Raw genomic sequence first — 20,239 nt, 5'->3', positions numbered from 1 at the left:
TAGGGACTCGAAAACTCTTGTTCCCAGGCCTTGGGGGAACAGGCTTACCATATGGTAGATGAATAAGCATAAGAATACATTGAAGAAGGAGACCTGTCCAGCTAGAGCAGAAAGACTAATTGTAGGGAGCATCTGGGGAATGGGCTTGGTCAATGTGCCCTGAAGCTGAGGGAAGGAGGCAGAACTGTAGGTTGGCTGCTGGGGAGGTACAAAAGTCATAATAAGGCCCTGGGCCAGGCACAGTGGCTCACACCTGTAATCCCAGCACTTTGGGAGGCCGAGACGGGAGGATCATCTGAGGTCAGGAGTTTGAGACCAGCCTGGCCAACATGGCCAAACCTTGTCTCTACTAAAAATATAAAAATCAGTGGGGTGTGGTGACAGGCACCTGTGGTCCCACTACTTGGGAGGCTAAGGCAGGAGAATCGCTTGAACCCGGGAGGCGGAGGTTGCAGTGAGCCGAAATGGCGCCACTACACTCCAGCCTGGGTGACAGAGTGAGACTCTGTCTCTAAATAAATAAGACCCTGAACACCCGGACCATCAGGACAGTGACTGGTAAGGGAAAGGGACCTGTGGTTATTTGTCGATGAGATATGTAGGGGAGTAGTGGCAGAAGAATGTCAAATTTGCAGGGAGCCACCACCCCAAGAAAAAAAATCAGATGTGTAAATCCCCAGTTTGACAAAGCAAGTCAAGCAGGGTGGTCATTGATATTATCATGAGTCTCCATTTTATAAAATGTTAGTTTTTATTAGTGCATCTAAAATAGGATTTAGGGCTAGGCACGGTGGCTCACGCCTGTAATCCCAGCACTTTGGGAGGCTGAGGCGGGTAGATGACTTGAGGCCAGGAGTTTGAGACCAGCCTGATCAACATGGTGAAACCCCGTCTCTACCAAAAATACAAAAATTAGCCAGGCGTGGTGGTGCACGCCTGTAATCCCAGCTACTCAGGAGGCTGAGATAAGAGAATCGCTTGAGCCCGGGAGGCAGAGGTTACAGCGAGCCAAGATCGCACCACTGCACTCCAGCCTAGGCGACAGAGCGAGATTTATTTTTTCTGTCTCAAAAATAAATAAATAGGATTTAGATATCCAGATGATTTGTACACCACTTTTCAGCAGCGTACTAAAAAACCGGACTCTGAATTCTGTTCCAGTAGTAATGTGAAATTTGCCCTGTTGTGAATAAGCACAGTCTGATAGTTGCAGTGGAACATCCTGAGGGTAAAATGAAGCCAGCTGCAGATTTAACACTATCCACCAAGCAAGATTAACTTTTTCAATTGTCTAAGAACTGTGATTCTACAAAGATGAATACCTTACAGCCTGATGGGGCTTGGGGCTTATGGGCAGGAAAACCAGGTGGTAGATATACCCTGACTCCTTTGGTTTGGTTATACAGGTCAACAAGAACAAAAAATGGCGGGAACTTGCAACCAACCTCAATGTGGGCACTTCAAGCAGTGCTGCCAGCTCCTTGAAAAAGCAGTATATCCAGTGTCTCTATGCCTTTGAATGCAAGATTGAACGGGGAGAAGACCCTCCCCCAGACATCTTTGCAGCTGCTGATTCCAAGAAGTCCCAGCCCAAGATCCAGCCTCCCTCTCCTGGTAAGGATGGGGTTAGTGGCCCCACCAAGGCTGAGAGGACCTGTTGCCCTAGCCTCTTATTCAGGATATGAATAAGAGGCTTATCCAACAGGCTATGCCAAGGATCTGTGCTCTGCCTTGCCCTACCACAGGGTTTAACAGGTTGGCTGACTAGAGAGTGGGCAGTGAAAACTCCCTTGGGAGGTACTCTGCGGCAGCCCTTAAGTTTTAATTTTTGTTGTGCAGCTGGCAACTTGCCAAATGTTTGTAAACTGTTGAATGGGAGGGGCACAAGAGGAGTTGGGGGAACTGATAAATGGCAGCAAGGCAGGGCCATCTGGGAGCCTTGGCCCATTGATGTCAGCACCTTAGAATGCAGCTCAGACTAGAGCCCTGAATTCCCCAGGGAGCTGAGATGGTAATGAATGGGAAGGAGGGAGTGGGGAAGGGATATGAATGGAACTCCCTGATGGGAGTGCCTCTGCTCACCCTCCTTTCTGAGAGGAGGCTGAGGCCTAGGGTGAGCCTGGAGAGGGAAGAAGGCCAGGGTTCCTGGAAGGTGGGTGTAAACACATGTGCCCTGGCGTTGACCTCTGAGGGTGTAATGAGTGCCTGAGATGACTCATCAGCTGGGGAGGCCTCAGCAGTGGGATATCTACTGCTGGGAATGGTAACTATTGGAAACATTAATTACTAGTAGTTTTGTACTCATCAGCTTAGAAGAACATTTGAAGTTGAGAGGTGACACCATGCTGGATGCTTTAGAACAGGAGCTCCTAGACTCCTAAAATGCATCCCAGATTTGGGACCCCCTCCCCACCCGGGATTTGGGAGGCTCTGACTGGAGCTCATGCACCAGCATTACAGGGTTTAGTAGGTTAGACAAGGTCCTTTGGAGGAGTGAAGAGAAATAGCCAGGGAAGCTGGCAATGACTCAGGGAATCACCAGCATGGTGATGTCATGGCCACATCACTCCTCTTTTCTACATGTAAAACAAAAAGAGCTACAAAACCCTCAAATTCCCATCTTTATGACCTGGCCTTGTAGATCCTCTGCTAAGAAGGGTGATCAGGCTTTAAAGGCCTTAGGAGGAACTTTCCCAAAGAGATTCTGGGTCATTCGTGTGTTTGTGTGAGAGTTAAACACTGTCATGCCAAGCAAACTGCTCAACTTGTATCTCTGTCCACAGCGGGATCAGGATCTATGCAGGGGCCCCAGACTCCCCAGTCAACCAGCAGTTCCATGGCAGAAGGAGGAGACTTAAAGCCACCAACTCCAGCATCCACACCACACAGTCAGATCCCCCCATTGCCAGGCATGAGGTAAGGCCAAGAGCCGGGGCAGATGGCTGGGAGGATGGCTGAAGATAAGTGCATGGGAACTCCTTGCAGCCCAAGGGTGGTCCTTGCCTCTGCCTTCCCAGCCAGTGACTCCTGCGTGTCCTTTGTTATATTGGAGGAATTGGTTTATTTGTGGTTTACTTGGTTTTCCTCACTCTGGAGCAGGAGCAATTCAGTTGGGATCCAGGATGCCTTTAATGATGGAAGTGACTCCACATTCCAGAAGCGGAATTCCATGACTCCAAACCCTGGGTATCAGCCCAGTATGAATACCTCTGACATGATGGGGCGCATGTCCTATGAGCCAAATAAGGATCCTTATGGCAGCATGAGGAAAGGTGACTGATCTGATTGCTATTTGAACTTGTGCTCGTAAAGACAGGGCCAGTGAAATGGGGAGAAAATCTTTGGAGTGGCTCAGAGTGCTTGTGGAGCCATCCTCTGAGATAATGCATTTCCTGCCCTAACTACCCCTCTTCATCCTTACCTCCTTTCTTGTCTTCTCCTTGGCTTCACCTTGTCATCCCTTAACAAGTACATGCTTTTCGCTGGTTGGGGCCTCTTTAGATCTCTGTTTTGAACTTGTCTGGAAAACAATGAGATCACACCTGAACTCTGAAGAGGGCCTGGGTCTTTGGACCAGGCAAAGGGTAGATTACCAGGCTTGCCAACTTACCAGTTTGTTCACTGCTTGCTTTTCTACGCTCAGCTCCAGGGAGTGATCCCTTCATGTCCTCAGGGCAGGGCCCCAATGGCGGGATGGGTGACCCCTACAGTCGTGCTGCCGGCCCTGGGCTAGGAAATGTGGCGATGGGACCACGACAGCATTATCCCTATGGAGGTCCTTATGACAGAGTGAGGTAAGCATGACCCCAGCTCCTGTCCACTCCTCCAGCACCCTGAAGCTATAGTGGGCTCAATCTGCCTCTCCAATTTTGTTTAGGACGGAGCCTGGAATAGGGCCTGAGGGAAACATGAGCACTGGGGCCCCACAGCCGAATCTCATGCCTTCCAACCCAGACTCGGGGATGTATTCTCCTAGCCGCTACCCCCCGCAGCAGCAGCAGCAGCAGCAACGGTGAGTAAAGCCTGGTCTTGGTGCTGCTGTGGATTGGGCTTCGCCACTGCCCACCCTGATCCTGTGTTTCTTTGCCTCCTGTAGACATGATTCCTATGGCAATCAGTTCTCCACCCAAGGCACCCCTTCTGGCAGCCCCTTCCCCAGCCAGCAGACTACAATGTATCAACAGCAGCAGCAGGTGAGGAGGGTAGCTGGGAATGGACTGGCATGCAGGTTCACCTTGAAAGCTGGTTAGTAAACTAATCTAACGTGTTGAAGTCTAAGAAGCTCACTTTAGATATTTTGGCATTCTTCTCTCACCTGACTGGCCAGTCCTGCCTGAAGAGCCAAATCCTCAATCTCTTCTCTATTTGGAGTTGGAAGGGGCTAGAAATAGACCTTATTTTGATTTTTAGGTTTTGTATATTTTTCTACTTAAGCAAGGGAAGGGAAGAAAGAGTGGTGGTTGCTTTTGGAAACAACTTCAAAAGATAATTTGTTAAGGTGATTCCCATTTTTCTTGGAGTCTGTGTCCACCAAGCATCTGGTTGTAGCCATCTTGGCATCTGTGGGCTTTATGTCCCTGAGTGCAGAGTATTAACTTCCCCTCTGCTTGTCTCTGCCTTAGAATTACAAGCGGCCAATGGATGGCACATATGGCCCTCCTGCCAAGCGGCACGAAGGGGAGATGTACAGCGTGCCATACAGCACTGGGCAGGGGCAGCCTCAGCAGCAGCAGTTGCCCCCAGCCCAGCCCCAGCCTGCCAGCCAGCAACAAGCTGCCCAGCCTTCCCCTCAGCAAGATGTGTACAACCAGTATGGCAATGCCTATCCTGCCACTGCCACCGCTGCTACTGAGCGCCGACCAGCAGGCGGCCCCCAGAACCAATTTCCATTCCAGTTTGGCCGAGACCGTGTCTCTGCACCCCCTGGCACCAATGCCCAGCAAAACATGCCACCGCAAATGATGGGCGGCCCCATACAGGCATCAGCTGAGGTTGCTCAGCAAGGCACTATGTGGCAGGGGCGTAATGACATGACCTATAATTATGCCAACAGGCAGAGCACGGGCTCTGCCCCCCAGGGCCCCGCCTATCATGGCGTGAACCGAACAGATGAAATGCTGCACACAGATCAGAGGGCCAACCACGAAGGCCCGTGGCCTTCCCATGGCACACGCCAGCCCCCATATGGTCCCTCTGCCCCTGTGCCCCCCATGACAAGGCCCCCTCCATCTAACTACCAGCCCCCGCCAAGCATGCAGAATCACATTCCTCAGGTATCCAGCCCTGCTCCCCTGCCCCGGCCAATGGAGAACCGCACCTCTCCTAGCAAGTCTCCATTCCTGCACTCTGGGATGAAAATGCAGAAGGCAGGTCCCCCAGTACCTGCCTCGCACATAGCACCTGCCCCTGTGCAGCCCCCCATGATTCGGCGGGATATCACCTTCCCACCTGGCTCTGTTGAAGCCACACAGCCTGTGTTGAAGCAGAGGAGGCGGCTCACAATGAAAGACATTGGTAAGGAGATCTTCCTCATTCGATTGCCTAATCTGCCCCTTTCCGTCTTGTCCATTGTTCCCTCCACCTTACTATTCTGGATGACGTTGAATCTGGTCCAGTGTTGACTAAAATAGAACCAAAGAACTTTGGAAAAGGAAGAAATAAGCTAACTAAAGGTTTTCCTTCATTGCCATGCAATGAAGTCCTAGACAGACAGCTTAGAAGCCATGAGGGGCTGGTGTGTTTCATCTCCCAGACAGAAACTGCCTTCCACCTTGTGTTATCTTCAGAGTAGCTTCACTGATGGGCAGCCCTGGGGGTGCCTCCAGCCAACCTGGGCTTGGTGGATGGACGACATGGAGGTTTATTTCAGGAACCCCGGAGGCATGGCGGGTAATGATGTCCCTCAAGTCTGGTCTCCTGGCAGAGAGCACATGGGCATTAGATACCATCAACATCCTGCTATATGATGACAACAGCATCATGACCTTCAACCTCAGTCAGGTGAGTATCGGTGCCTGGGGAAGATTGAGAGGGTTTGGGATCTTCTTAGCGTAGACAATGGGAATGTCTCATCTTTAGCCACCGTGGTCTTTCTCTTTCTCTCTTGTAGATATCTTCCATGCCAGTACTTTGCTTCCTTTGCCTCTGGGCACGGGCCCAGGATTTTGAGAGCAATAATAATTTGTTTACATGATAACCTTAACACAGGACTGACTTTGAAAGGAATTTGGGAGACACTTTGTGGTATTAGTAAGAATGCAGATTCTATTGATGCCAGTGGGGACACCACATTTTGTAGAAGAATCTGTGTTTTTTTAATAGAGACGAGGTCTCACTATGTTGCCTAGGTTCATGAACTCCTGAGTTAAGTGATCCTCCCAAAGTGCTAGGATTACAGGCATGAGCCACCAGGCCCAGCCTGAATCTGTGGTCAAATTTTTATCAGTGAGCAGAGTATGTTTTTTCCATTTTTCCCTTTCTTCTCTGAACAGTAGGGGCCTTTGTTGATCCCAGTTTCCTTAGATGTAGAGTGGATGGGGGATTTGGTGGTTTAACAATACTCTCTCTTTTTTTTTTTTTTTGAGACGGAGTCTCTCTGTCGCCCAGGGCTGGAGTGCAGTGGCGCTATCACGGCTCACTGCGACTTCCACCTCCTGGGTTCACGCCATTCTCCTGCCTCAGTCTCCCAAGTAGCTGGGACTACAGGCGCCCGCCACCACGCTTAGCTAATTTTTTGTGTTTTTAGTAGAAATGGGGTTTCACTGTGTTAGCCAGGATGGTCTCGATCTCCTGACCTCGTGATCCACCTGCCTCAGCCTCCCAAAGTGCTGGTATTACAGGCGTGAGCGACCGCGCCCGGCCCTACAACATTGTCAAAAAGCTGATTCTTCAGACCCACCCTCCATAGGATGTGCACACTAGTGGAGGTGCTGGAAAGAGTTTGTGCTGCATCATCCTACTCTTTTTCTTTTGATCATCTTTAGTACCTACCAACCTGTATATCAAGGAGCTGACTTATTAATAGTTACCATTTATTGTGCTCTTATTTTGTGCCAGGTCCTTAATATTTTGTTTCATGTCATCCTAGCAACAGCCCTCAGAGACAGGAGATATGGCTATTTAGGGATGAGTAAATAGGCTCAGAGTCTTATCCTTGTTGAGGTTCACATAGCTGTCAGTAGAATCTATCTGATTCCTAAGCCTGATTATTTCCATTGCATAATATTGCCTACCATGAGAAAGGAAAAATTTTGATAGAGCATTTTTCGTATGCCAGGTATTTGATATCTCCCATTTACACCTCAGAACAACCCTGTAAAGTTTGGGAATTTTTATCATTTTATACAGCTACTTCCTGGAAAAGCCAGAATTTTTTTTTTTTAAGAGACTCTGGCACCTAGGCTGGAGTGTAGTAGTGCCCTCATGGCTCGCTGCAGCCTCAAACTCCTGGGCTCAAGCGATCCTCTTGCCTCAGTCTCCTTAGTAGCTGGGACTACAGGCAAATGCCACCATGTCCAGCTATTTATTTATTTTGAGACAGGGTCTCCATTACTCAAGCTAGAGTGCAGTGGTGCAATCACAGCTCACTGCAGTCTCAACTTCCGAGGCTCAGGTGATCCTCCCACCTCAGCTTCCCAAGTGGCTGGGACTACAGGTGCGTGCCAACATGCTCATGCTCAGCTAATTTTTTTTTTTGAGAGATGAGGCTTCACCATGTTGCCCAGGCTGATCTCAAACTCCTGGGATCAAGTGATTCACCTGCCTTAGCCTCTCAAAGTACTAGGATTACAGGTGTGAGCCACCGTTCCAGGCCCCGGCTAACTTCTTTATTTTTTGTAGAGGCAGGGTCTCACTGTGTTGCCCAGGCTGGTCTCAAACTCCTAGGCTCAAGTGATTCTCCCACTTCAACCTTCCAAAGTGTTGGGATTACTGGCTGGGCACAGTGGCTCACGCCTGTAATCCCAGCACTTCAGGAGTCTGAGGCAGGAGGATCATTTGAGGTCAGGAGTTTGAGACCAGCTGGCTAACATGGTGAAACTCTATCTCTATTAAAACTATAAAAATTAGGCTGGGTGCAGTGGCTCACGCCAGTAATCCTAGCACTTTGGAAGGCCAAGGTGGGTGGATCACTTGAGGTTAGGAGTTCAAGACCATCCTGGCCAATATGGTGAAACTCCATCTCTACCAAAAATATAAAAATTAGCCGGGCCTGGTGGCACACACCTCTAATCCCAGCTACTTGGGAGGCAGAGGCAGGAGAATCACTTTGAACCCAGGAGGCAGAGGTTGCAGTGAGCTGAGATCGCGCCACTGCACTCCAGCCTGGGCAACAGAGCGGGACTGTGTCTCAAAAAAAAAAAAAAAAAAAAAAAAAACACACTCTCACACACTAGCCCGACATGGTGGCAGGCGCCTGTAATCCCAGCTACTTGGGAGGCTAAGGCAGGAGAAAAATCGCTTGAACCCAGGAAGCGACGGCTACAGCCAACTGAGATCACACCACTATACTCCAGCCTGGATGACAGAGTGAGACTTCGTCTCAAAAAAAAAAAAAAAAAAAAAAAAAAGTGTTGGGATTACAGGTGTGAGCCACTGCTTCCAGCCCCCTAGATCTAATTTGAAAGCCCTTACTCTTTTTTTCCATCTGCTCTACTGTTCAGCCAAAGATTGTGACTGGAGAGGAGTGTTTTCTTCTAGAGGTAAATAAATGGCCTGTATATTATCCAAGGTGGAATTTGGGTCTCTGTAGCGCCAGCTTGGACCAGTGTTTGGAGAGCTGAAGCCTCGTCCCACTCCTTATGTTGCAAGATCCATGGAGTTCCAGCCCCCTGGACTTGTGGGGAGCTTGGAGAAGAGAGCCATGAACATCTGCCCACATTGCATTCTCTTCTCTTAGCTTGAGTCACCATGCCTAAGCTTGGGTTCCACTTGGCAGTGAGATGGAGAGAGTGACCTAAAAGAGATAATGGCAATGACCACCAGGTTGAAAACTGGCCTGGTGAGGAAAAGCAGAAGATTGATTGGGAAAAGAGAAGGCTAAGAGATGATTGGCCCTGGTGGGTGAGGTGCAAAGCTGTTGGCTAGTTTTCTGGAGATAGGCTTACATGAAGGTAGGTTGGGCAGAAGAAAGAACTTTGTGTTGGGCATAGAAGAGATTAAGATGAACAATTTGCTCTGTGGAGAACCTTTGGGAAAGGAGCAACTCTGCCTCTCCCAACTGATACAGAAGACTTGGGGAGGTCTCTCAAGTCAAGAATTCTGTTCTTAGGCCACTTTTCTCCCTTAATTTATTTCCTGTTCTTTCTCTTTTTAGCTCCCAGGGTTGCTAGAGCTCCTTGTAGAATATTTCCGACGATGCCTGATTGAGATCTTTGGCATTTTAAAGGAGTATGAGGTGGGTGACCCAGGACAGAGAACACTACTGGATCCTGGGAGGTTCAGCAAGGTGTCTAGTCCAGCTCCCATGGAGGGTGGGGAAGAAGAAGAAGAACTTCTAGGTCCTAAACTAGAAGAGGAAGAAGAAGAGGAAGTAGTTGAAAATGACGAGGAGATAGCCTTTTCAGGCAAGGACAAGCCAGCTTCAGAGAATAGTGAGGAGAAGCTGATCAGTAAGTTTGACAAGCTTCCAGTAAAGATCGTACAGAAGAATGACCCATTTGTGGTGGACTGCTCAGATAAGCTTGGGCGTGTGCAGGAGTTTGACAGTGGCCTGCTGCACTGGCGGATTGGTGGGGGGGACACCACTGAGCATATCCAGACCCACTTCGAGAGCAAGACAGAGCTGCTGCTTTCCCGGCCTCATGCACCCTGCCCACCAGCCCCTCGGAAGCATGTGACAACAGCAGAGGGTACGCCAGGGACAACAGACCAGGAGGGGCCCCCGCCTGATGGACCTCCAGAAAAACGGATCACAGCCACTATGGATGACATGTTGTCTACTCGGTCTAGCACCTTGACCGAGGATGGAGCTAAGAGTTCAGAGGCCATCAAGGAGAGCAGCAAGTTTCCATTTGGCATTAACCCAGCACAGAGCCACCGGAACATCAAGATCCTAGAGGACGAACCCCACAGTAAGGATGAGACCCCACTGTGTACCCTTCTGGACTGGCAGGATTCTCTTGCCAAGCGCTGCGTCTGTGTCTCCAATACCATTCGAAGCCTGTCATTTGTGCCAGGCAATGACTTTGAGATGTCCAAACACCCAGGGCTGCTGCTCATCCTGGGCAAGCTGATCCTGCTGCACCACAAGCACCCAGAACGGAAGCAGGCACCACTAACTTATGAGAAGGAGGAGGAACAGGACCAAGGGGTGAGCTGCAACAAAGTGGAGTGGTGGTGGGACTGCTTGGAGATGCTCCGGGAAAACACCTTGGTTACACTCGCCAACATCTCGGGGCAGTTGGACCTATCCCCATACCCCGAGAGCATTTGCCTGCCTGTCCTGGACGGACTCCTACACTGGGCAGTTTGCCCTTCAGCTGAAGCCCAGGACCCCTTTTCCACCCTGGGCCCCAATGCCGTCCTTTCCCCGCAAAGACTGGTCTTGGAAACCCTCAGCAAACTCAGCATCCAGGACAACAATGTGGACCTGATTCTGGCCACACCCCCCTTCAGCCGCCTGGAGAAGTTGTATAGCACTATGGTGCGCTTCCTCAGTGACCGAAAGAACCCGGTGTGCCGGGAGATGGCTGTGGTACTGCTGGCCAACCTGGCTCAGGGGGACAGCCTGGCAGCTCGTGCCATTGCAGTGCAGAAGGGCAGTATCGGCAACCTCCTGGGCTTCCTAGAGGACAGCCTTGCCGCCACGCAGTTCCAGCAGAGCCAGGCCAGCCTCCTCCACATGCAGAACCCACCCTTTGAGCCAACTAGTGTGGACATGATGCGGCGGGCTGCCCGCGCGCTGCTTGCCCTGGCCAAGGTGGACGAGAACCACTCAGAGTTTACTCTGTACGAATCACGGCTGTTGGACATCTCGGTATCACCGTTGATGAACTCATTGGTTTCACAAGTCATTTGTGATGTACTGTTTTTGATTGGCCAGTCATGACAGCCGTGGGACACCTCCCCCCCGTGTGTGTGTGCGTGTGTGGAGAACTTAGAAACTGACTGTTGCCCTTTATTTATGCAAAACCACCTCAGAATCCAGTTTACCCTGTGCTGTCCAGCTTCTCCCTTGGGAAAAAGTCTCTCCTGTTTCTCTTTCCTCCTTCCACCTCCCCTCCCTCCATCACCTCACGCCTTTCTGTTCCTTGTCCTCACCTTACTCCCCTCAGGACCCCACCCCACCCTCTTTGAAAAGACAAAGCTCTGCCTACATAGAAGACTTTTTTTATTTTAACCAAAGTTACTGTTGTTTACAGTGAGTTTGGGGAAAAAAATAAAATAAAAATGGCTTTCCCAGTCCTTGCATCAACGGGATGCCACATTTCATAACTGTTTTTAATGGTAAAAAAAAAAAAAAAAGAAAAAATACAAAAAAAAAATTCTGAAGGACAAAAAAGGTGACTGCTGAACTGTGTGGTTTATTGTTGTACATTCACAATCTTGCAGGAGCCAAGAAGTTCGCAGTTGTGAACAGACCCTGTTCACTGGAGAGGCCTGTGCAGTAGAGTGTAGACCCTTTCATGTACTGTACTGTACACCTGATACTGTAAACATACTGTAATAATAATGTCTCACATGGAAACAAGAGAAAACGCTGGGTCAGCAGCAAGCTGTAGTTTTTAAAAATGTTTTTAGTTAAACGTTGAGGAGAAAAAAAAAAAGGCTTTTCCCCCAAAGTATCATGTGTGAACCTACAACACCCTGACCTCTTTCTCTCCTCCTTGATTGTATGAATAACCCTGAGATCACCTCTTAGAACTGGTTTTAACCTTTAGCTGCAGCGGCTACGCTGCCACGTGTGTATATATATGACGTTGTACATTGCACATACCCTTGGATCCCCACAGTTTGGTCCTCCTCCCAGCTACCCCTTTATAGTATGACGAGTTAACAAGTTGGTGACCTGCACAAAGCGAGACACAGCTATTTAATCTCTTGCCAGACATCGCCCCTCTTGGTGCGATGCTGTACAGGTCTCTGTAAAAAGTCCTTGCTGTCTCAGCAGCCAATCAACTTATAGTTTATTTTTTTCTGGGTTTTTGTTTTGTTTTGTTTTGTTTTCTTTCTAATCGAGGTGTGAAAAAGTTCTAGGTTCAGTTGAAGTTCTGATGAAGAAACACAATTGAGATTTTTTCAGTGATAAAATCTGCATATTTGTATTTCAACAATGTAGCTAAAACTTGATGTAAATTCCTCCTTTTTTTCCTTTTTTGGCTTAATGAATATCATTTATTCAGTATGAAATCTTTATACTATATGTTCCACGTGTTAAGAATAAATGTACATTAAATCTTGGTAAGACTTTTGTGAAGCTTTTTATTGTTTTCAAGCTCAAACTTGTCGTTTTGTGGGGGGGCAGGGGGGTAGTCCTGTTTTTGCAAACCTCCTTTAGTGTGAGATCTCCCCTAAATAGTGGCATCCTGGACCCTGTCATTTATTTACTATATTCCAAAATAAGACAACCATTTATCTGGAGGCAACCTCCAACTTAATCACTTATAATACCTCTGGACTGACTCTTTTCCCTGACTCCAGACTAGATCATTCAGCCACCTTCTTGTCATCCCTGCTTGGAAGTTTACTTTGAACATGCCAAAGCTAAAATGTCCTGTCTTCCCCCACTAGAAACCTGCTTCTCCCATAGTTTCGGTTTTTTTGTTTGTGTTTTCCTTTTAGTAAATGGCAACTCCATTCTATCACTTGGCCAAAAAAATCCTTGACTTCACTTCCACATCCAATCTGTTAGCACTCTTCATAAAATAATCCTCAATCCCACACTACTGTAGTTCAAGATACTGTCATATCTTGGATTCTTGAAGTACCTCCAAATTGGCCTCCCTGCTTCTGCTTTGCCTGGTTGAACCTATTCTCAACAGAGCAACCAAAAGGACCCCTATAAAAGGTAAGTCGGATCAAACGCCTTCAGTGCTTCTGACTCAGTAAGTAAAAATCCAGACTCTTAAAAAGTGGCCTACAAGGCCCTGAGTTATCTAGCTTACCTCTACCTTTCCTGCACCATCTGTCTTGCCCATTGCTCACCCCACTGTACAGAGATGTTTCCGCCTTGGAGTCTTTGTACTTTATACTCTCACCAAGTAACTGCATGGCTCAAGTCCTCAACTGCTTCAAGTCTTTGTCCAAATATATAAGTAAGGCTTTTCCTGGTCACCTTACTTAGAATAGCAATCTCTGCCCCCCACTACGTTGCCCTTGTCTGCCTTATTTTTCCTGTTGCACTTGTTTACCGTCTGGCCTGTTGTGTGTTGTACTTACCTGTCACCTTCCACTGAAATGTAAACTGTGAGGGTGGTGGGAGGGGTGTTTTCTTCACTGCTGCATCCCCGTGCTAACACATAGCCTGGCACATAGCATCTACTTAAGTAGTAGTTGAATGACACTGTCGATGTTGGCTAGATGCAGTTGCTTTTATGAGGCTAATGTCACAATATATAGTTTCTCTGTTCACCCCCTTCCTTAGGGAAACAATAGAGAAGCCTCAAGTTCCTCAGGAGAAATGAGAAGCAGAAAGAGAAAAAATGCTATCATTGTGGACACTTAGTGAAATTTGAAACAAGAAACAACAGTTTTCTATTGTGTACCTACTTATATTCTGGACGTAGCACATCACAATACTACAACAATCCTGTGCCTGTGAAGTCAGTATGTGGCTCCCATTTTACAGTTGAAGAAAGAGGCTAAGAAAAGTGAAAGGCTTTTTAAGTTCATACACCAAGCAAGTTACACCTGACTCCAAGGATCATGCTTTTCTTAATATACCACACTACCTCCTTTCTGGATGAGAACCCAACCCAGGAGTAAGGGATCTAGCTGTGGAGCTCAGCAAGCAAGATTTGTTCTTATTGTCTTTAGCACGAGGTAAAATTGTCCTCAGAATTTCAATCAAGTGTTCATCAGACTAAGTGTGGCTGTTAATATTTGGGTCAGGAACAGGATTTGAATAATTAGTATTTCTCAATTGAGAGAGGAAAACCTTTGTCAACCAAGATGCCTTCCTAGGATTCTTCTAGAAAAAGGTAAATGGGAAGCTTTTCATATCTACAATTTTGGTAAGCAATATTGCTAATGGCTATTTTTGTTCTAGGCCTCGAGCTCCGTTTGCTAGCCTAGAAAGTGCATATCTGGGCTGTGTGTGGAGCATTACCTAGGAGTTCGGTTTCCTGGGTTCCTTTCATCTGCTCTCCTGCAATGCAGGGAGAGCCTAGCCTGGTCTCCAGTTTCTGACTGGAGTTACCATGGCCAAGAGAACTGCTGGCCAGTGAGCTGTGAGTAATTTGCTTTTGAGAAGTAAATAGAACCTAGCCAGCAGAGAACCCAGGGGTGTGGCCAGTAGTTCTTTTCCCAGGCTCCTCCTTCCCCACCCCCCAAATGACCTTAACCTTCTTTCATAGCTGGAGAGCAGCCAAGTCCAGCCTAAACAATACTCTCAACCTCATTGGCTCTTTGGCCTTGCAGCCACTGCCACCCCCAAGTGGCTAAGGCCTTCCCACTAGGCCTCTCAGTGGGGTCAAAGTTTTCTAACCACTGAAAGGCAAACACTGAAACAAGGGTGAAAAATACCTAGTGACCATGGGCTTTAAGTGATGAGTGGCTACTGCAGTTGGAGGCAAGGCAGAGTCTTTGTCCTTGGGTGGATGGGCATCTTCAAGTGATCGGGCAGAGGCCAAAAAGGATGCTTTTGGTATATGAGACCTGACTGGTGTCACCCCAAGTGCCAGAATGGATGTAAATGTCACCCAGCATCCTTGGAAACTGCCAATGAATGCCTTTTAACCACAGCGAAAAGAAGTAGCATAAAGTTCTGGTAAAGTACAGCAGACCAGTATGGTCACTTTCACCCCACAATGGCATGACATCAGAGCCAGAATCCCAGATTAGGATCAGCTATTCCAATCCCATAGGACTGGGGCCATGGAAAGTTTAGCTTCTAGAAACTGAACTGCTGAGAGTAGCTGGGCTACTTACTGGGCTGGTCCTCTACCCAGCCTGGGGCCAAGGCCACCTCCAGAAGTGGAAGCAGGAGAAAGGCAAGGCAGCTACAGAGAGAAATGAATTGTCAGTTGCTCCAGGGAAGTGAGTGTTCTGTGAGAACCACCTAACTTCCTTCTCTACACCTTCAGTGGGAAAATCACTTTTTTGTTCAGTGAGTTGTAATAGCCCATCTTTATTGAGCATTGTATGCCAAGCACTATAAATCCTATGAGGTAAATATCATCTCCACCAGGGCAAGGATTGTTTCCGTCTTGCTCAGTGTCGCATCTTCATCCCATCACATAGTAGGCATTCCTGTACTGCTGAACAAATCAAACGGATAAGATAGGAATTTGATGGAGGAAAGAGTAGGTCGGAGCTGTTAAGACTTGGTTTGCCCATCTTAGCATACCCCGTAAAGACTCTTGGTCATATGGGAAAAAAGGAAGAGAGGGAAAGAGGTAAATCTGTGAAAGATTAAAATAGTGTGGAGTGGGAGAACCAGCCTGGGAGGCTGGAGACCTGAATTCAAGTCCCATCGCTACCACTAGCTATGTGACTTCTTGCCAGTCACTTCCCCTTTGTGATCCTTAGCTCCCTCATCCATAAAATATATGTATACGATTAAAGAAATTGATTTATTGACCAGATCTTTATTGAAGACACACAGTGTGCAAGGCACTGTTCTAACACTGGAAATACATTGGTGAACAAAGCCCTTGCTCCTCCATTACACTCAGAAGCTTACATTCCAGAATAGGAAAACAGACATTGAAACAAGTAAAATTCATGGACAGGACAAGCAGATGGTGTAAGTGCTATGAAGAAAACAGAGGCCGGGCGTGGTGGCTCACACCTGTAATCCCAGCATTTTGGGAGGGCAAGGTGGGCGGATCCTTTGAGCCTAGGAGTTCCAGACTAGCCTTGGCAATACAGTGAAACCTCAGCTTTAAAAAAAAAAAAAAAACAGACTGACGGGATAGTACAGGGAAAGCCTCTCTGAGGAGGTGACATCTCTCCTGAGACCCAAGCATAATGGGCTAGCCAAAGGGTGGTCTGGAAGTAGAGTGCTTCAAGCAGGGAAAATAGCAAGAGCAGAGCCAGGCAAGTTCAAAGAACAGAAATGATGCAACCCTCTTAAATCCTAAGCTTCTAGAATAGTAATGCATTGCTTGCATTGTTCCGGTTAGGGATTTGTATGTGATATTGTTTCTTGGTGATGTGGGATATGTGCTTCTTAATGGAAGTGGCTGGGAAGTGTGGAGTCTTTCTGGAGCCTGGGATATGGCTCTTTCTCACTTGCTTTCCACAGTTCTGGTAGCTCAGCTGGCTCCCTGGGTAGATGCAGGCTCCATCTTAGCTGCAGACTCTACAAGAACACTGAGAGGCTGCCTCCGTCACTACTCAAAGCCTTGGAGCCCCCAGAATCCCCTCCTATCCCACCTAGCCTTCTTCCAATCTGAAACCAGGGAGTCAGGGCTTTGAGAGTACAAGATTCAGCTTCCTTGTTTTCCTGTCAGCAGAAGTCAGAAAATGAAACAGGAAACAGAGCGGAAGAGGAGGGGGTTGGGTAGCAGAGAAGGAAAAGAGAAATTGCAGGAAAGTACAGCTGAAAATCTGGATAAAGTTCCACCTTTACAGGCTGACAGCTGAGCTTTTAAAAAACATTCTGACTTGTCTTGAGAGACCCCTGACCTTTTTACAAATAGATTTTTGAGAGAATTTGATGTGGACAGAGGGAACCCTGAGAATGCATGTCTTTTTCCCCTTGTGAATTTACAGAGCAAGGACAGTTCATTTCTCAGTTTTGTCTTTGCAGAGAGAGTGCTGCTTGGAGCCTCATGGTGGACTTCTAGAGATTCAAGTCACAGCCTTAGGACCCAGTCACAAGTGTGCCCCCAGGCTTTGCCACGTTACTCACAGGCCTCTGGAGCTGAGAACAAGTGCGTGGCACTGAAAAACCTGGGGGAAGGGCCATGAAACTCCATTTTTTCCCCCTTCTCCAACACACGACTAAATATGATTTGCATTTTCTCCACCTTGCACACAAATATCTGAAGGCAATTTAGGTCTCAGGGCCTGAAATGAGTTATAAAGAGTCGAGAGATACAGTCCCAGGCCCCCACAGACTGATGTGGGCTGGTCTTCGCCTGGAGAGGTAGCAACCATGTCTTTGTTCCCACCCACATGAGTAGCTGTTGCAGAAGATAAACCCCTCCCTGAGCCAGGCTGTGGCCAGAGGCTAACCCGGCCCCTGGCTTCGTTTGGAGGGCAGATAACTGAAACCACATAAGGCTTTGGAATCCTGAGAAACAAGAAATCCACCAACGGAGAAGGATTTATCATCTGTTTCCTTTAAGGAGGGTGCAAAGTTGTTCTAACAGTTTCCGTTACAAGGGTACAAACTGGCCGCTCCCCCCAATAGACGGTTTTGTTGAGTTCGCCTCTTTTTTTTTCTTCTTTTTTTGGCCCCACTTCCTATGAGAGAAACTGCTTGGGTGAGGGAGGTGAAAGGAGCCCTGGAGGGTGTTCTCTGAGGTTTTCTTCACCATCCTCATTAGCCACCTGAGGTGGGGCTGAGGACTGAAGTAGGACAGAAGGTCTCTGGTAGCTAGAGGAGGGGAAAATCAGGGGGATCCCCCACTTTCTTCACACCCAGGACGCAGGGTGCCGCTGCCGGCCACAGAAACCCCAAGAATGCTTTTCTTTGGCTATTCAGAGGACATCTATTGTGTGCCAGGCCCTGTGCTGAGCTGTTGTTGCCTGACAGCAGGAAGAGCACGGCTCTGGCTTCTGTGAAGAGGCTGCGGGTCAGCCCCTGACTACAAGAGCCTCGGCCCACACCGGGAACTCAGTGAACGTCAGCGGGAACTGGGGCAAGAGCACTGACTCTGAGACAGCAGCCTCGGCTCACTATTTGAAGGCGGGGTGGCGGGGAGCCTTGAAGGAGAGCGAAGTGCGAGAGAACTCTTCAGGTGTCACCAAGGTGGGAAGGTGCTACGAGGCGAGGCGCCGAGCGGCGGCCCCCACCCCGCTCGCCCGGAGTCAACATGGCCGCCGCGGAGAGAGGCGGGGCTGCTCCAAGTCCGGGCAGGAGCGGGGCGGGTACGCCGTCGGCGGAGCCAGCGCGCAAGCGCGGGCCACGTGGGCCCCGGATGGAGGAGCTGAGGTTCGGTCCCCGCCGGGGAGGTCGGGACGGGCAGGGGCTGAGGACCCGGCGCCAGCTTGGGAGCCCCGGAGTTCTGGCGGGAGGGAAGATGTCAAATGGAGGCCGGTAGAAATGAGACAGAGGCCCGGAGAAGCGGGGAGCCCCGCCCCTCCGCCATAGCAGCCTCGGGCGCCGCCTCTTCCTTTCCAGCCTCCCGCCCTCGCCTGCTTCCGGCTCTGTGGCCTGGTGGGGCTCTGCAGGCTCCCTCGGGAGTGGTCCTTGTGCCGTGGCCCCTCTGGGGTGAGCGTGGATGATTAGTACCCAGAAGGGACTGTGTCCAAAAGGAGCCAGCCAGAAACGGGCTGCGGACACGGCTGGGCTGACAGAAGGCAGCCCCTATCTCGGGATGGCCCACGAGGCCTTTGGCTCTGAGGACCCTGGGTCAGAGCGACTTCTCCAGCCCGCGCAGGGGGTGTTGGTCTTACCCAGAGGGTCCAGAGCTGCAGTTCAACAGGATGTCCCAGATTCTCAGATAGGGCCCAACTACCTTAAGTATACCTAGCAAGGGCAGGCTGTGGCATGGAAGTACTGGGCTAGGCGTTTGGGTGACCTGGGTCATAATCCTGGCTCGGAAAGGGCGCATACCCTTTGGCGAGGGATGCGGGCTGGTACCGTGAGGTTTAAGAAGCAGAAAACATGACAGCCTCTTTAAGTAGCCCTGGGTACGTCACTTGACCCCAGTGAGCCTCAGTTTCCATATCCATAAAATGGCGATGGTAATTATACCGGCCTCACAGTGTCTGATGAGATCTCTGGAGCCTATTTATCTCACGGGAAAATTTTTGAAGAGTGAAACTAGTTGATCTGTAAGTGTCCTGCCAGTTAAGAGTCTGTGATTTGGCAAAGGGGTTGTTGGGAAGTGAGGTGGGCAATTAGCTGAGAGGGAGAATTGACCAGCTTTGTTTTTACTTGGTTTACCTGTAAGCAAAGTGTGAGCTACACACATCTGTAGTCGCTGAGGCTAGAGCTTGACTCGAGAGAGGAAAGGAAGAATGCAAGCATGGTCAAGTGGCAGAGGTGGGTTAAGTGCTTTTCTGATCCCAGCTTCTCTTCTGCATGCGCGTGGGAAGCCAAGGAAGAGGAAAAAAGAGTGAATTCGCCCTAGGATAGGGAGGGAGTAGCCGTGTGAGGTTGGGTATGCCCATTTCCGTGATTTCTCTCGATTCAGCGAGTCATACGTTGGAAACGTTTAAATTCACAAACTACGGTTGCTGTCTGGAGCTTTCAGAAGCTTGCCTTTGAACTGAATTTTCGTGAGCCAACCGGTGTGGAATTGGGGGCCCCTCCCTTCCTCCAGGCCTCCTGGCGATGGAGTAAGCAGCAGGCGCCCCCTTGTGCCAAGGAAAGAGTACTGTTGCCATTGGCCAACTTGGCTCCCTTTCTGGGGAAATTTTATTTTCCTATGGCTTCTGTGACTTTGTCGTCTTGCTCTTGACATGAGATATGATGGGAAGAATACTTGGGGCAGTGATTTCATATCTAGAGTCAGTGAACTGCTGATGCTATATCCTGTTCCTACCACTTCATTCAGAACACAGGTTTAAGATGCCTGTTTGTGTTCTAGGCCCTGGGATGTAAAGTTGTGATGTAAAGCCCCTGCCATTAGCAACTTAAATAAGCAATAGCAATAATGGCAATAGGGCAGAATGTAATGAGGGCATAGCACACTGTCTAGTGAGGATCAGAGAATTCCAGAAACAAGTGATACAGGTTTTTTAGGTATTCGCCAGATAAGAGAAGAAAAAGAGTCTTCCAGCCTTCCTCCTTAAATTTCTCAGTTCAAAATTTTTTTTTTCCTTTTAGGCATAGTTCTTCATCCCAAATTGATGAGCTGCCTCTGATGCTTTTGCTTTCCTTTCGAATTTCCCAGGCTGGTGTTTGAAAGTTCTCGAGGAGCCTTTATGACTCCTTTTAGCCCAAGGAATTATAAAAGATGCC

At 48.8% G+C, this 20,239-nt stretch overlaps 2 protein-coding genes across 14 annotated transcripts in view; both read left to right on the top strand.

Annotated features, from left to right (window-relative positions):
* The window catches only part of ARID1A (AT-rich interaction domain 1A), an 89,153-nt gene extending 76,750 nt beyond the window's left edge, over nt 1–12,403 (top strand). For 2 of the 4 annotated variants that reach the window (XM_054498934.2, XM_063667315.1), the window contains 9 exons: nt 1,407–1,614; nt 2,784–2,916; nt 3,097–3,272; nt 3,644–3,794; nt 3,878–4,012; nt 4,097–4,193; nt 4,623–5,514; nt 5,870–6,000; nt 9,314–12,403. In XM_054498934.2, the coding sequence (XP_054354909.1) occupies nt 1,407–1,614; nt 2,784–2,916; nt 3,097–3,272; nt 3,644–3,794; nt 3,878–4,012; nt 4,097–4,193; nt 4,623–5,514; nt 5,870–6,000; nt 9,314–11,047 (3,657 nt within the window). In that variant the 3' untranslated portion in view covers nt 11,048–12,403. The remainder of the gene's footprint in view (nt 1–1,406; nt 1,615–2,783; nt 2,917–3,096; nt 3,273–3,643; nt 3,795–3,877; nt 4,013–4,096; nt 4,194–4,622; nt 5,515–5,869; nt 6,001–9,313) is intronic. The other 2 variants (XM_063667319.1, XM_054498938.2) reach the window with 1 other exon arrangement.
* A 3,324-nt stretch (nt 12,404–15,727) lies between these two features.
* Nucleotides 15,728–20,239, top strand: part of PIGV (phosphatidylinositol glycan anchor biosynthesis class V) — a 32,298-nt gene continuing 27,786 nt past the window's right edge. For 2 of the 10 annotated variants that reach the window (XM_063667350.1, XM_054498966.2), the window contains exon 1: nt 15,728–18,079. The gene's annotated coding sequence lies outside the window, so the exon portion shown is untranslated. Of the gene's footprint in view, nt 19,108–19,163; nt 19,319–20,239 lie in introns of those variants that run through there. The other 8 variants (XM_054498974.2, XM_054498949.2, XM_054498939.2 and 5 more) reach the window with 7 other exon arrangements.

The sequence above is a fragment of the Pongo pygmaeus genome, chromosome 1 (genome assembly GCF_028885625.2).
Source record: "Pongo pygmaeus isolate AG05252 chromosome 1, NHGRI_mPonPyg2-v2.0_pri, whole genome shotgun sequence".
NCBI classification, from domain to species: Eukaryota; Metazoa; Chordata; class Mammalia; order Primates; family Hominidae; genus Pongo; species Pongo pygmaeus.
The sequence above is the reverse complement of the archived record's forward strand: the minus strand, read 5'-3'. Positions and strand labels throughout refer to the sequence as shown.